General features: G+C 33.6%; 1 protein-coding gene and 1 long non-coding RNA gene across 2 annotated transcripts in view; one reads left to right on the top strand and one right to left on the bottom strand.

Moving 5' to 3' along the window:
- Positions 1 to 1,109: 1,109 nt before the first annotated feature.
- Positions 1,110 to 6,623, bottom strand: LOC113520040 (carboxypeptidase B-like). Its single transcript, XM_052893843.1, has 6 exons — positions 6,509 to 6,623; positions 6,115 to 6,324; positions 5,284 to 5,386; positions 4,512 to 4,631; positions 3,130 to 3,312; positions 1,110 to 1,741 (listed from the first exon to the last, which is right to left on the bottom strand). Exons 1-6 carry the CDS (start codon positions 6,580 to 6,582, stop codon positions 1,148 to 1,150), a joined length of 1,284 nt encoding a protein of 427 aa, XP_052749803.1. The 5' UTR covers positions 6,583 to 6,623; the 3' UTR covers positions 1,110 to 1,147.
- A 109-nt stretch (positions 6,624 to 6,732) lies between these two features.
- The window catches only part of LOC128200439 (uncharacterized), a 33,089-nt gene continuing 23,619 nt past the window's right edge, over positions 6,733 to 16,202 (top strand). The window contains exon 1 of the long non-coding RNA XR_008252724.1: positions 6,733 to 6,900. This is a non-coding gene — a long non-coding RNA (uncharacterized LOC128200439). The remainder of the gene's footprint in view (positions 6,901 to 16,202) is intronic.

The following is a 16,202-nucleotide window of genomic DNA, read 5'->3' as shown; positions in this document are numbered from 1 at the left end:
GTATACTTTTTATCACGCTACGATCAACAGGAGTAGAGCAGTGAAGGGAAATGTTGGGAAAACGGGAGAAGTTACTCCATTTTTAAGCTTACGTCGCGTGTGCAGCTGGTCACTTTTTAAAATGTAAAAATGTCCACCGGTGCGACGCTGGGACGGGCCGCTAGTAGGGAATAAAAACCAATCGTGAACATTGCAGTATCAAATATTTGAAGTAACAGTTTTCTTGCCTTCTCAAACTCTTTACGAGTACTTTTACTTGATTCGACTGTTGTGTCGTGTGTGTGTGTGTGTGTGTGTGTGTGTATATACACAATTTTATTTACTTTTAAACTAACTATAATAAGGAGGAAAGATTTGTTTAAAACTGTTTGTTTATAATTGATAAATTTAAAAACTACATGACCAATTTTAAAATTATTTCACCTATGGAAAGCTAAACAATCAGCGAGTAAAATAAGCTATATATTTATTAAAAAAAATAGGGATTTCTACGAAAATTACAATAATGTCTTAGGTTATATAGATAGAGTACCGAGCCTCAAAAACGGGTCAACTTTTTCTCAGCTAATTGTCATCCTGGTTCTTACAGGACAGGCTCAATCCATGAATATACATTACATGAATATTTATAAGCTGAGCCTATCCTGTAAGTGCCAAATGTAAGCCCAAATGATAATTTCTTTTCTTTTTACTTAGTATATTATCTAAGAAATAATTCTTGTAAGAGACAATTGCAGTTGTAGCCTGCATTTTTGTTATAATTTGTTAACAGAGGGACTGGCTGAAAACCAGCGCTGTGAAGCTGTTCACATTGCGCTGGGACACTCGCAGCATCAGCTGAGCTGGTTCCTTTTGCCTAGTATGGGACACTTCTTGTGTATGTATTTTCTGTCGTTATTATGTTTTTCTGGCAAGAAAGGTTTTCTATTCTATTCTAAAGGACGACAGATGAGGGGGACAAGAGATGAGATCATAAAAAAGACAGTTAGAAAACAAAATTAAGATAAGGAATTCTAGAAAAAACACATTGGGAAAGTGGGCGATGGGCAAAATAAGGTTGAGAAACTATGGTCTCAAATCTATATAAAGCGTGCAAAGTAAAAAACAACTTGAATTATTGAAATAATTTATTTTAAAAATACATATTTTAAAATGGGTTGTCGCGCACAAATCTAGCGCAGTATTTAATCGCCTCCCAAGTTTCCTCAGCAGCTTGGGTGAAATAGCTCGGATCTACTATATAACCATTATCACTAACACTTCCGGAATTTCCGTAACTCGGCAGTTTGATTGTATAAGAATATGGTACATTTCGTACAAGTGTCGCGTAGTCCATAACGTTACCAGATTCCGCTGCTACAACGGCAGCTATATTGCCAACTGTATAATCATTATCCTTGGAACTGTTGAATGCATTGATAATACTGGTCATTTGGACGCCAAGAAAATTGAGTATTAACGCGTTACCTGGTAATCCGCCAGTGCCAAATCCATACAAAATGTGACTGCCGAAACTTTGTAAATTTAAGAACAGTTTTATGCGGCCTTGGTGTAAAATCAAAATATCACGTATCGAGCGTGTTTCTATTTCGGACTCAGTATCGGGCCCATGGTAATTGTCCGAACAAATATTGCTGCTGGAATGGGCACCGAAATTGATATCAAAGTTACGGTTGATGTTAACGCCAACACATTCACTACCAACGGCACGTCGATTTTTAGTCCACAGCCTTGAAATTGTCTGTTAACAGAAAGGTAAAATTATGATAAAGTTTTAAACACTAACAATACTGACTTTTTGAATAAAGAAAAATCTAGAAAACAAACAATATTAGAAATAGACTAGCTGAATTGGTAAACGTTGTTTTACCATATACATTATATCTAAAAATATATCGTATTACAATTATTATATTCGATTGTGATCTTGCAACCCTATTGCGGTATATAAAAATCGCGATTAAAAAACAGGGGTTGATCGTAAAAGCGTGAAAATTTGAACTTGGGTGTATTTTTCAATGCTAAATCATAATAAAATAAAAATAAAAATATTTTTCAAAAAAATTAAAAAATATATTTATCATAGAAGGGTATGAAAAATAGATATTGGCCGATTCTTAGACCTACTCGATATTCACACAAAATTTCATAAAAATCGGTAAAGCCGTTTCGGAGGAGTTTGGTAACAAACACCGCGACACGAGAATTTTATATATTAGATGATAATAACAATGTAATTATATATGTACACAATATAAGACAGCAACGACCCTCTTAAAACATCTTTAAAAACCTAACTGCGGTTGTCAACCCGCCTGCCAAGCATGGCAACTACTAACAAAACCCTCCTTATGGGGAAAGCTTATGTTCAACAGTGGACAGTTAACGGCTGAAATAATAATAATAAAATCCTAAATTATGTAGAGGGAATCTTTATAAAAGTTGTCTGCTTAGGCACTTCTGTTTCATCCGTGTTTTGCCATGAAACAGCTGTATTATCATGGTTGTGTTTCAGTTTTGTAGGTGGATACGAAGGGATATCATGTTATTTCTCAAGAAGTACAACAATGTTTATGACTTCAGGGGATGGTTACCACTTTTTGTCAGACAAGAAATGTGTGAAATAAAAATGAATAAATGAGAAAAGAAGTACGGTAAATAGATGATCTGGTTAAGCTATATTTTGATAGATGACTGTTACTCTTTTCCATTAGGTGAGTCGTATACTGCAGCACCGCCAGATTGGATATTTTTTTCGTAAGATAGGTAAATTTTGGAGAAATGAAATTGTTGGAGAAAATATTTCATTTTCTTGAAAACGTGGTGAATTTTTGGTAAATTTAAAAAACTAAAATAGTAACCGTCTTTGGCAATCGCAATCAGAGAGATAAGATGTGAGAATGTGAGCAGATTAGTTGATCCATCGTGATGAATTCCATGAAAACTAACTACAAAGGTTTACAAGGGGACCACGTAGAGGTTGACCTTATTATATATTGCTGGCAATGGGGCTTTTACACCACCGTTAATAAAAATCCTTTTTCTCCCTATGACACCGTGTTCAGCCTCAACAGTATCGATTATAATTTTCAATAGTTTACAATATATGAGTATAATTGTATTATTTACCGAACTGTAATGATATCCATCAGGGTTGGCTATTGGTAAGATGATCCAATCAATGGTGTTGACGAGGTCACTGTCAGTGATATTTGTAACTAATTTATTTATTGCATGCAATGCAACCGGCAATGAGATCCATTCTCGGGCTTGTATTAGAGATTGTATGAAAACAACTGGCTTATTATAGTCCTGAAAAAAACTTCTTAGTTTATTGATCTTCCTTTTTAATGCTCTGAAGGTGGCAAACTAGCATACAGCCTGTCTAATAGTAAACGATCACTATAGCCTATGGACGCCTGCAATACTAGGAGTGTCACGTACGCTTTACCCATCGTGAAGAAACCTTAATATACCAATCTTCTCGGCAGGGAGCTCGTTTCACAGCCTGAGCGTTCGCGGAAAAAATTCTTTTGTACATGACCATTTAGGTTCAAGCGCCTTTTACATATAACTTCGTGTGTTAACAAATTAATTAAAAAAAAAATTAGGACCATAAAAAAATATTTGTTCCCTGCTGAATACATGGATCCATCATAGACTATCTAAAAGAACGGTTTTAAGCCACTTATCAAAGGGAGATTTTCTGTAAGACTCGTCTGCTTTGGCCCATTCCTGTTTCTGCAGCAGTAGTGTTTTCATAGCTGTGTTTCGGTTTAAATGGTGAGATATAGTAATGAAATTACAGTACACAGAGCCACAACATCTTAGTCCTTAGGAATGACAACTCTGTTATGTCCATGGTACTGCTTATAGATGACAGTTACCACTTTCCATCAGGTGAGCCGCTAGCTTGTTTATCATTTTTAATTGCATAAAAAAACTTGCACTTCACTGATTCCCTACAATGTATTTGGGGTCGTCACACCATCTAGGTAGGCTTGAATACAAATGTTAAGCAATGTTATCATACAACGATGTCCTTCTGTCATATTTGCTTCTGTAAAATTGATTAACTGTTCTATATTTGTAAAACATTGTCTTGGTAAAACTTTTATGGACTCCCGCAAAACAGGTTTGCTTAGTGCGGAGACCAATGCACTCCTGTTGTATATTTCCTTTGTTTAATAAATAAATGAATAAAAAATGACTTTTTTTAATTCTTGGATATCATAGGTGACAAGTAAAGAACTAAAATAACATTTAACAGAGCAAAAGAAGGAAAAGTTAAAATATTCCAAGAAATCAGCCCAGTTTTGTAAATAAAAGCTAAAATCTTCTCCATATAGGAAAAGATAGCATTTCATACATTTAATACAATTAACATTTAAAATAATTAAAATAATAAACGTTTTACAATATAAAAATAGAGAGATATAGAGAGGGAGAGTACCAAAGTACCAAAAGTTTGAAGGTACGATCATATGGCATAACAACTTACCATAACTTACCGTGAAATTTGATGACGATATTCTGATATAATTAATTGGTCTGCCTTCAAAAGTCGTTCCTTGGCTGAGTAAATTGACAGATGTGTAGTTATTCGCCAATTGTTCAAGAAAAGAGTTAACCTTGAAAATGAATTAGGTTGTTAGTATTAGTCTCATTTAAAGACTGATTTTTTGTTGTCTTTTTGCAAGGATTCTTCTTTTTTTTATATACAACTTAGATTGGCAAACAAGCTGACGGCCCACCTGATGGAAAGTGGTAACCGTCGCCTATAGACATGAGCAGTACCATGGACATAACAGAGTGTACTGTTTCGCCCATGATACCCCCCATGCGTTGCTATTCCTGAGGACTCAGGTGTTATTCCTCTGTACCCAGTAAATTCACGCCATATCCCACCCTTCAAACCGAAACACAGCCATGCAAACACAACTGCTTCACGGTCGAAACACGAATGGGACAGAGGTACCTAAGCAATCGACTTTTGTACAAAGTCTCCCTGTGGTAATATATTGTTTGAAATAAGGTCTCATCTCTGTTAACGTTTACATCTTAATCGATATTGAGTTTACCATATACGCGATAAATATTTATCATGTCTTATGTTGTAGTTATGAATACCAGATAGACACTCTATTTTTAGTTTTTATAGCCAAACTTCTTGATTTAAACATTTTAACTTAGTCTGACTGTTTAATTATTTACACTAGCAACTGATTCCGAAACATTATCTTCAGGCATATTTATGGGAAGAAATAAGAATTTATATTTTACCTGATCGTACGTATGCATCGTATCTATAGCAATACCATACATATTTATGCCAGCACTCATTTCGTCAGCTTCTGACAATTGTTTTCGTTCTAGCTCGATAAGTCTGCAATATTTAATTTTTATTTCACATGACTGTTAATTCAAGAATATTAAACAAGTCGATTACTAGTTAGAAAGTAGTAATTGTTGCCTTTTTTATGCAACTTAGAATGGCATACTAGCTGACGGATCACCTGATGGAAAGTGGTAACCGTCGCCTATAGACATGACCAGTACAATGACCAAAGTATACTGTTTCGCCCATGATACTCCCATGCATTGCCATTTCTGAGGACTCAGGTGTTATTCCTCTGTACCCTGTAAATTAACTGCCATATCCTACACTTCAAACCAAAACACGAATGGGATAGAGGTTTGGGCATCTCTATTCCATTCGTGTATCATCGTGTGCGAACGACTTTTGTACAGTCACCCTCTGGTTTGACCTGTCTTGACCTGTAATTCTGACTTGTGCAAATGCAAATTATTCTGTGGTAATTAGACGTACTTATAATCAGTTAATGGTAATGAAATTGTAAAAATAATTAACTATTTTTTTATCAACAATATTGATTAGTCAGAATTTTAGGAAGTACTAATCAATTATAAGAACTAGCTGTATGAGATAGCAATACTTTTAAAAATATTAATCCCATTGGAACCTAATGGTATTGTAATTAAAAATTGACAGTATTAGTGGATTTTTAGTTAGTTTTCGCTTACATCCTTAGACAGATCTTAGGAACAGATACAATTAAAAATGTTAAAATTAATTAATTAATGCATACATACTCTTCCATGTTTTCCACTACAATTGTGTGTTTTATTCCAGCTGTGGAAAGTTCATTTTCAAATTCAGTCTTTTCACTTTTTGATACAAGAATCCGCCCCGATTGTTCTGGCGTTGCACGAGACCACACATCCAAATTTAACTCACTTTCCAGTTTATTAAACACCATCTCCTGTTCTGTGTTTTCTACTACAACTTCGTATAGTGTGAAACTGTAAATAATAAACAAAATTATATCTATTATTGTCGTTAAATTGAACATTAATTTCAATTTTGCAACATTTCTCAAGGCAAGTTTGAATCCAATCTGGTAAAAATTAAGCCTACTGCTTTATTTCGAATCTATTGTATTTCATATCTCATTTATGTTATCTAATTAATAAGCACATATCTTACCCATCGTATTGTTTAAGTTTGGCCGATACCAAACCAAATAAAACAAGCACAAATACAATTCTACAGAGCGCCATTTTATCACTGTCAATACTGTTTCGGAAGCTTTGTCTTTATATAGTTTTATTTTAATATACTTATCTATTAATAACATTAATGCATTTTATAAATTATCTTGATAGTGATCTCTAATTGTTAATATAATCATATATAGATAAGGTTTTGTACCTTACATGTGTACCGTGGCATTTTATATGTATAATAATAAAATATTACTTTGTTCAAATTTGTAAATTTGTGATTGAAAAATGGTGTCTGTTAAACTATTTTTAGACCACTTGTTCTCCTAGATATCTCTATAAGGGATTATATGTGTACAAGTATTCTCAGCGGCAGTAAGTAACTCTTCGAAAATATTATTGGCTATAGGCAAATATCTAGTTGGAAGTTTTATCGAGAAGCGATTTTTGTCTTGGGATATTATATTGTGGAAGCTCTTGCTTAGTTTATCTTCATTATAGGTGTCCAAAGAATGACGGTGGAGCAAGGGAAACTGGGAAATGTTATCATACGTGAGAAGCAGGTTTATTATATAATCCGAATCCTAACCTATGTTACTACATAGATTAGGATCGAATGCTAAAACCAATCTATGGCCTTGAAAACATAGAACACCATCATGTTTTAGCTGGTACCAGTCTGATAGATGTACCCACGTCGTAAAAAGATCTTGTAATTTTTAATTTGTCAATTTTTTTCACTAAATATAGCAAATATCATTATGGACCAAGTTCACTAAGTTTACTCGCTTATAATGTAAAATTGAAATATGCTTAGTGAAATTTAGAGAAATTGAGTGTTATTTTAAGTTCACGATAAAAAAAAAACAGCTCTGACAATAGAAACTACTATTCTACTTCTGTTAAACTTTGATTAAACGTACACACAACTTGTACAAATAGAATAGAGAATATTCGAATTTAATCTGGACGAACTTCACAGAGCAGTTGATGAATAATGTTGCGTGCATTACAATTGCTGGAATAATATAAAATCATGACGGAACTAAAGCAGTTAAATAAAATTGAAATATTAAACAATTATAACTGGATGTTAGTTGAGAATATTCTATAGAAAACAATTTTAGCGCTAAAGTTAAAATCAACCGCCTGTTACACCGTAAACAAGTTGAAAGCACAACTAGCGAGTTACTCGGTTAACTCGGTTAAAGACTTGTATATTTATTTTTCGCTAACGTTTATTGCTTGCTCCTTTCTGTGCTTGATAGCCAGTTACCTGCTGTACAAACTTCTTCGAAGAGTAATTAAAGATTCTTGAGCATCTTTTGAAGTAGATAGTTAGTATCATCTTTAATAATAGTAACATTTATTTTATGTTGCCATAAGGAAACCTTCACATTGTCAAGTTCATCTCGTTTTTTATTTTACTGAACTAGGTATTACCTTGCGGAAGTCCATATTACTGGTTATTTGATTAGAATTATTTTGTTTAATTACTCTACCGTTACTGTTTGTCTAACGACCAACACTCGAAGAATGACCATCACTGTTACTACCATTTTCTTTTACCTCTAAATGAAGCATCTTCAGGCAAATTATTAGATCTTTACTCGGAGCTTAGTATTTGCAACTACTGCAAGCGTGACGGCAAATTTGCATAGAAAATTAATCCAAGTGACAGCGCTTGTGTACGATTCATTCTAATATGCTTTGTAAAATCTGAAAACGTGTTACATTCGTCACAACGACAAAACACACACACACACACACACAAACACACACATACACACACACACACACACACACACACACACACACACACACACACACACACACACACAACAATATCTCTGACTACCATATCAAAGATTATTGTTGTAAATGAATGAATGATTGAAAACTTTACTGTTCTCTTCAAAGAATGATACAGATAATACAGATTATGTACACACACAATTTTTATTTATTAAAACTTATTTATTTATTACTAGAAATGAAATGAAATATTTCTGGATGAAATGAAATGAAAAAAAAATTAAATGAAACTAGCTGTCATTCGCGACTTCACGTAACTGGGATATATTCATATATCGAGATAAAAAGTAACTTATGCTCTTCTCCGTCCTATATAGTACATTTATACCAAACTTAATAGTGATTAGTAGAGCAGTTATGACGATAAGAGGTAGCAAACAAACAAAATCACTTTCACATTTATAATATTAGTAAAGATTTGTGTATAAGACCCCACAATTACGCAATGGTGTGATTTAAACCTTATTTTATTCCAAGCTCGCTCGGTACTTCCTTCTTGTTGAAACGACATATTCATATTTAAATTTATGGCGAAACTTTAAATAGTTAAGGCTAGACGAAGCAATATAAGTCGCTTTCATTGTTCTACTTTGAATAAAGTTCTTAGTTGGACGACTTAGAGTTTATGGCCGTTTTTGTTGTCGTAATATTCCTCTATAGAGTATCATAAACAAACGGGAAATAAAAGATTGCGGTAGGATAATAACTTGAGCATTTATTTATAGTTTTATGTATTTGGCTAGCCTTTATCATCGACTTCGTTCGCGTGAGCGTATATTCGTTGACCGTAGCCAAGAAGTAAGTAAATCTATATCCTTTTCCATCCCATATATTTCAAATTTTATAATGATTGGTTTGGTCTACTATGTCATAACAAACAAACACACTTTTAAATCCGGCCCCATATGGAGTATTGCTATCACTTATTGGCGGGAGCATCTAGATACCAGCTTGAACCCTTCGACTCAGTGCAACGACGAGCTATGAGAATTGTCGATGATCCCATGCTTGCAAGTGGTATCGAACCCTTAGAAGATCTTTTAATCTTAGAAGAAGACGAATCTTAGAAGAGATTTTGCCTCACTCTGCGTGTACAACGGATTGTGCAAAGAGAAATTGTTCAATATGATGCCCACGGTCACTTTTTACCATCGTAAGGCTCGCCATCGATAGGGAGTTCACCCTCATACCCTACAGTCTAGATGGTCACGTATTGCGCGGTTTTAGTCACACTCAGGTTATGGAATGAGCTCGATACCGAGGTTTTTCCAAGAGACTACAGCATGGGGTTTTTTGAAAGGGGGGTAAAGTGGTTTCTTCAGGGTCGGCAACGCGCGCGTAATGCCCCTGGTATTGCAGGCGTTCATAGGCTACGGTAACCGCTTACCATCAGGTGGGCTGTATGCTTGTTTGCCACCTCAGTGGTATAAAAAAATTACATTTATTAAAAAATCTAAATATTAATGTAAAAAGCCTTGATATATTAACAAGGGCTTTTTGGAGTTTACTGGACACTCAAAAAACAAGCACATTAGGCTTATGCTCAAAAAGAAAAATTACAATGAGGAAGAAACTTTTAATTTGAGTAAATATAAATGATATTTTTATGCCTGATATTAACACAGGTATTTTAAATATATATTGAATGCGAATATGTTCTCGAAAAATATATTCAGATTGTCTATTAGCACAGAGAGAGACCAAAAGTCGATTGGCTTATGTCCCATTCGTAAAGTATTGTGTTTGCAAGTTTTGTCACAATTTACACCTGAGGAAGAAATAATACGAGTCCTCAGAAGCATTTAACAGTATACTCTGTTGCAGTCCATGGTATATATTAATGATATTTATATATCAATAGCTATATCAATAATAATAGCTCGACACAACCTGTTTATATTTTTTTTAATGGGCACACAAGCGCAAATAAATGGATTTGAAAGAAATTTAGTACACGAATAGGTTACATTTTAAAACTTAATTTATTGGATACTTTATGTGTATAACTAGCTTTATATAAGTGGGAAATTATTAAAAGAAAATAAGTAGACAGGACAAATACTTCAGGTCATCTTTGTTTTGTTATTTTTAAGTATGTCCATGGATCCTTACATACTAGATGCAGAGCCCTAAGTTATAAGCGACAGCGACAAAACAAAATTCTGGAAGAATTATGATAAAGGATATCTTAACCGATTTTAATAAAATTTCGTAAATGTGTATGTACCTCTCCATCCAAAGGTTGCCTGGAAGAGATCGCTCTTAGCGATAAGGTCGCCTATTGTTTTCTCATTGTGATTATTTCTTGTAATTATTTGTATTTATAATAAGTTTACTATTGTAATCTTTTGGAGGAAACAATAAAGAGTATCTATGTATCTATCTAATGTGTTTGAGAGATGGGAAGGTTTTGAAAAATGAATGCGGTTGTTAGAGGGCTTTTTATGGGCTATTTATTTTTATTTAGTCCATATACATAAGTAATGGGAAATTAATGAACTCACTGCCTTTTTGTCGTTTTACGACAATTGTTAGTTACTTGTATTATAATAATTATAGAGAAGAACTGAGGACACGTTGAATTTTATTATTTATTTATTTAACATATTACCACCCCATAGCATATCAGCTGTTAATTTTCCACTGCTGAACATAGGCCTATCTCTATTGGTAGGATTTTCCAGTACTTACCACGCTTGGCTAGCGGGTTGGCAACCGCAGTTAAGCCTTGGTGATGTTTTAAGAGAATCGTTATTGCTCATCTTTCGACCATTAAGTTCCCTTAGTAGCCTCTTACGACACCTACAGGAATAGAAGGGGTAACTTATTCTTTGCCTGAAGTACAAAGCTTTTTGTAAACACACAATTTCTGTAGCGGTGTTTCCAAAATACGACACTGCAATTTTAGTACTTTATTGCAGTAATTTACATGAATTGAAGAAGGAGTCTCAATAAATTTAGTATAGTACAAGAGACGGTTTTACTGATAAGCAATCTCCTTTATACAACCTTTGGGTAGAAGGAATTAAAGTGTAATTTATAATGTGTAGTTTGTATTATTCTTTGTGGATCTTATGTGTTTATACATTATATATTTATTTTTAAAATAAAACAATTAACATGGAAAAGTTTTGCTGGAAGAAATCTCTTATTGGAGATAAGCTCGCCTTTGTACATTATGTTTATAATGAATTGTGATTAACAGTATGTTTTGTGTACAATAAAGAAAGAATAAAGTCTGAAATAGTAGGTGGCCAAACATTTTATTTATTTATTTATTTTATTTATTAAGTAAAAAAATCATAATAAATATTTTAACAACTGGTTTTATCTTTCTTAATCAAAATCTAATCTTTTTAGATAAATATCTTGGTAAAGGGAGTTTTTATTTATCAGCTATACAGTCTAGGAATATTTTTATCTTATCAAAAATTTGTGCCTGTAGATTCGGAACCTTTGATTTTGATATACTTCAGTAAAAAAACTTGATTACATATAGATAAAATTAAATAATAAGTAACATATGTATATTACATCGAATCGCATTGTTAATTGCATTAATAATAGTAATTAATATAACAACTTGAATAATTAATAATTATGATAATTTGGATAAATTATTAGTGTAATTTTTATAGTAATCAATTTAGTTTAAAAAATCCCCACTAGATGGAGTTACATTATAGTAGATGCAGGTACCGCAGGACCGTTCTTTATGCCAGTCTATATATATATTCTTTATTACACTAAAACATTCAGTAACAACAATAAGTTAATAACAATGTTAGCAAAGGCGAACTTATCTCTAAAAGAGATCTCTTCCAGTCAACCTAACACAGTGGCATAGGAAGTAGTGAGTGGGCAGTAGTAGTGCTAAAACAGAAGTTAAAATAAATATTTACATAAATTATAAATCATTATATATATATATATATATATATAAACATGAAAGATAAGAATATACATATATATATATATATATATATATAAGAATATATATATATATATACACATACACACACACATATATATATACATACATACACACAAATACCATACATATGTATATATGTATATGTATGGGAGGTCTATGTTCTTCACTGGATAGATAGCGGCTAATATGATGATAACGAAGCAGTTTCTCATTTCAACTACAGGTATACTTATATTTTGTTTTTATTTTACTTTTATATTTTACTACAGTAGAGAGTAATCTCAATCCCACTTGATGTGAGGTAATGAAATAAAATTGGAGATCGTGCACCATAGAATAATAGATACTTATTTAACTTTAAAAAAAACATGAAATGTGATATCGGAGAATAGATGTAAAGGAATTTTTTTCTTATACAACTTAGAATGGCAAATAAGCTGACGGCCCACCTGATGAAAAATGGTAACCGTCGCCTATAGACATGAGCAGTACCCTGGACATAACAGAGTATACTGTTTCGCCCATGATACCCCCTATATATGCGTTGCTATTCCTGTGGACTCAGGTATTATTCCACTGTACCCAGTAAATTCATGCCATATCCCACCCTTCAAACTGAAACACAGCCATGCAAACACAACTGCTTCACGGTAGACACACGAATGGGACAGAGGTACCCAAGCAATCGACTTTTGTACAAAGTCTCCCTCTGGTAAAAAATTAATGATATTTTGTACCCTTAGTAGTTGATTGATATAAATCAAAATTAAAGAAATGATTTTTTTAAATATATACGTACCGATGTAAAAAATGTTATACGTTTATAATTAATTATTATTAGTAGTATTTGAAATGAAGACGGATATAGGCTACATTGGAATCGATCTGCGAGAAGCTGAAGACCGTGCAAAATGGAATAACATCATAAGAGAGGCAACAGACACCTTTCAAGGACACGACCTTCAGTAATGAAGAGGACCAAGAGAGAGAGAGAGAGAGAGAGGGAACCGATCATTCAATATAATCTGAGGGCCTACCATGAAGTATTTTCCGAAATTTCGGGCACGAACGCAACAGAAATTTGATGTCAAAATTACATAATACATGCTGTTTAAAATTATTAAAAATGTAAAATATCGTTCCTTTGGACTATTAGAATAAGATTTATGATGAACGAAATGTTAATCTCCATTTACTGGGTCTATTTTGATACGAACAAAAACACGAAATTGAACCCGAAATTTCGGAATTTCATTTCATGGTAGGCCACCTGATCACGCGTACGATGTTGTTTCATAAATCCGCTATCCCCTAACAATTGGTACATACACCACTACTGAATCAAGATAGCAACAGGAAGTAGGAACTGGAAAAATGGCCGCGTTTCCGGCAAGTTAATGGCGTCGTGCTAAACTTGATGGAGCTTCCGTTGGGATAAAAGGTAAGGCATTTAAAGATCTCACACACATTTTGAAACGACTTCCACAACGAGGAGAGTCTCGATTCGTTCGTATTTTTTGTGGTTGCTTCACGCGTTTGTGAAGCGAATTTCGAATCAATTTGGGTATAATACTTTTTATAAACAATATGCTTGTGTTGGTTCCGTGTAAATTTTATTCCGTGTAAGTTTTACTTTGCGGAGTAAAAGACTGCATTTTACGAAATAAAATTTTATTACAGAATTTTATTGCAGATTTTTTTATTTATTTCTTTTTTTTTTATTTATAATGCACATTGCATTATAAATAAAAAAAAAGAAATAAATAAAAAAAACTAATTATAACAAATAATAAATTAATAACCTATTGTAGGTTACTAGATTTTACCTACGTCTTTGTACACTGTATATTCCGTGTATATTAAATTTCATTGTGATTAATGAAATGGTTGAGGTGGTTGGTCACTAAACAAAACTGAGGGCCTACCATGAAATGTTTTCCGAAATTTCGGAGCCGAACGAAACACAAATTTGATATTCAAATTACATAATACATACCGTTTAAAAACATTAAACAATTAAAATATTATTAGTTTGGACTTTTATGATAGGATTTATGACGATCAAAATGTAAAACTCCATTAATTGGGCCATATTAGGTATGAACGAAAACACGAAATTGAGTCCGAAACTTCGGAATTTCATTTCATGGTAGGCTCCCTGGACACGAAAAATAAGATGGCGCTAGAATCGAGACTAGAATGTTTTGTTGATTGTTATCTAATTAAAGAAAATTTGAGGCAAAATTTTTTTAACTGTATTTATATACTTTTAAATATATATATATATATATATATATATATATATATATATATATATATATATATATATATATATATATATATATATGTGTGTTTCTATGTTTTTGTATTTTTCAACTTTGTAAATAAAACACATATATTTGCAATAAATATTGCGATTGTGTGGTTTATAATTCATTCAGGAAAAGTTCGCGTATCATCTGCCACTTTCAAATTATCTTTAATTACAAAATAATCGACAAAAACCGTAAGCCTCGATTCCAGCAGCATCTATTGTTTAATTCTGTTTAGGGCTCTATAACGTAACAAACAAACAAACCAGAGGGAGACTTTGTACAAAAGTTGAATGCTTGGGTACCTCTGTCCTATTCGTGTTTCTACCGTGAAGCGGTTGTGTTCGCATGGCTGTGTTTCGGTTTGAAGGGTGGGATATGGCGTGAATTTACAGGGTACAGACGAATAACATCTGGGTCCTCAGGAATGGCAACGCATGGGGGGTATCATGAGCGAAACAGTCTACTCTGTTATGTCCATGGTACTGCTCATGTTTTTAGGCGATGGTTACCACTTTCCATCAGGTGGGCCGCCAGCTTGTTTGTCATTCTAAGTTGTATAAAAAAAACTCAATTTCATTTTTATTATATTAAGTTAATATAAAGTTATTATTATTTAGATTTCTTATTATTATCATTATTATATTAGTAAGGATTTAATTAGGCATTATTTACTTATTTTTTTTTAAGTAGCTCCTTTTTGTGGAGCAAAAAAATCTTCAATTATGAACCACAGCGTGAGTCCGAGACTGGATTTTAATTCGAATAAGGAAGCGACGTAACTCCCTTTGTATGCTGCCTTAACAACTTTTGTAGTTCAAAGAATAGTACAAGAACACTGCAACTGTTTGTTAGTAACAGAGCTCGGCAAAGCTAACTTCCTTTGAAGTATTCTTAAGGGTATAACGTAGGTACAATTGTGTTTTTACATTGATAAACAAAAAAACTCTAGATACACAATCGGCTTTCAAAAATGCTCTCTATTTTCTACGCGAAATAGAGCGCCTTTTTTTTCTACTACCACGATTGTAAACAAGCTTCATCATTTCAGCCATTATCCGTCTACTGCTGGACATAAGCTTCCCCCATAGACTGCTATAAAGAACGGTTCTAAGCCACCTGCATCCACTGACTCCATGCAACATATTTCAGGTTGTTACTCCATCCAGTGGGAGGGGCTGTCCTACCCTGCGTTTACCCGTACACGGTCACCACTTAAGAACCTTTCTTCCCCATCGGTTGTCGGTTCTTCGAGCTATATGACCAGCCCATTGCCATTTCAGCTTGCTTATCCTTCGGAAACATTAATGCTGGTGATTTGAGGTGATAGCTCTGACGAGTTGCCATTCCTGTGGACTGAGACATTATGTTTCTTTGCTCTATAATTTCATTACATACCAGAGGGAGACTTTGTACAAAAGTCGATTGATTGGGTACCCTTGTCCCATTCGTGTTTCAACCGTGAAGCAGTTGTGTTTGCATGGCTGTGTTTCGGTTTGAAGGGTGGGATATGGCGTGAATTTACTGGAGTACAGAGGAATAACACCTGAGTCCTCAGGAATGGCAACGCATGGGGGGTATCATGGGCGAAACAATATACTCTGTTATGTCCATGG

Source organism: Galleria mellonella, unplaced genomic scaffold, assembly GCF_026898425.1.
Source record: "Galleria mellonella isolate WM207_F2 unplaced genomic scaffold, CSIRO_AGI_GalMel_v1 utg184, whole genome shotgun sequence".
NCBI classification, from domain to species: domain Eukaryota; kingdom Metazoa; phylum Arthropoda; class Insecta; order Lepidoptera; family Pyralidae; genus Galleria; species Galleria mellonella.
The sequence above is the reverse complement of the archived record's forward strand: the minus strand, read 5'-3'. Positions and strand labels throughout refer to the sequence as shown.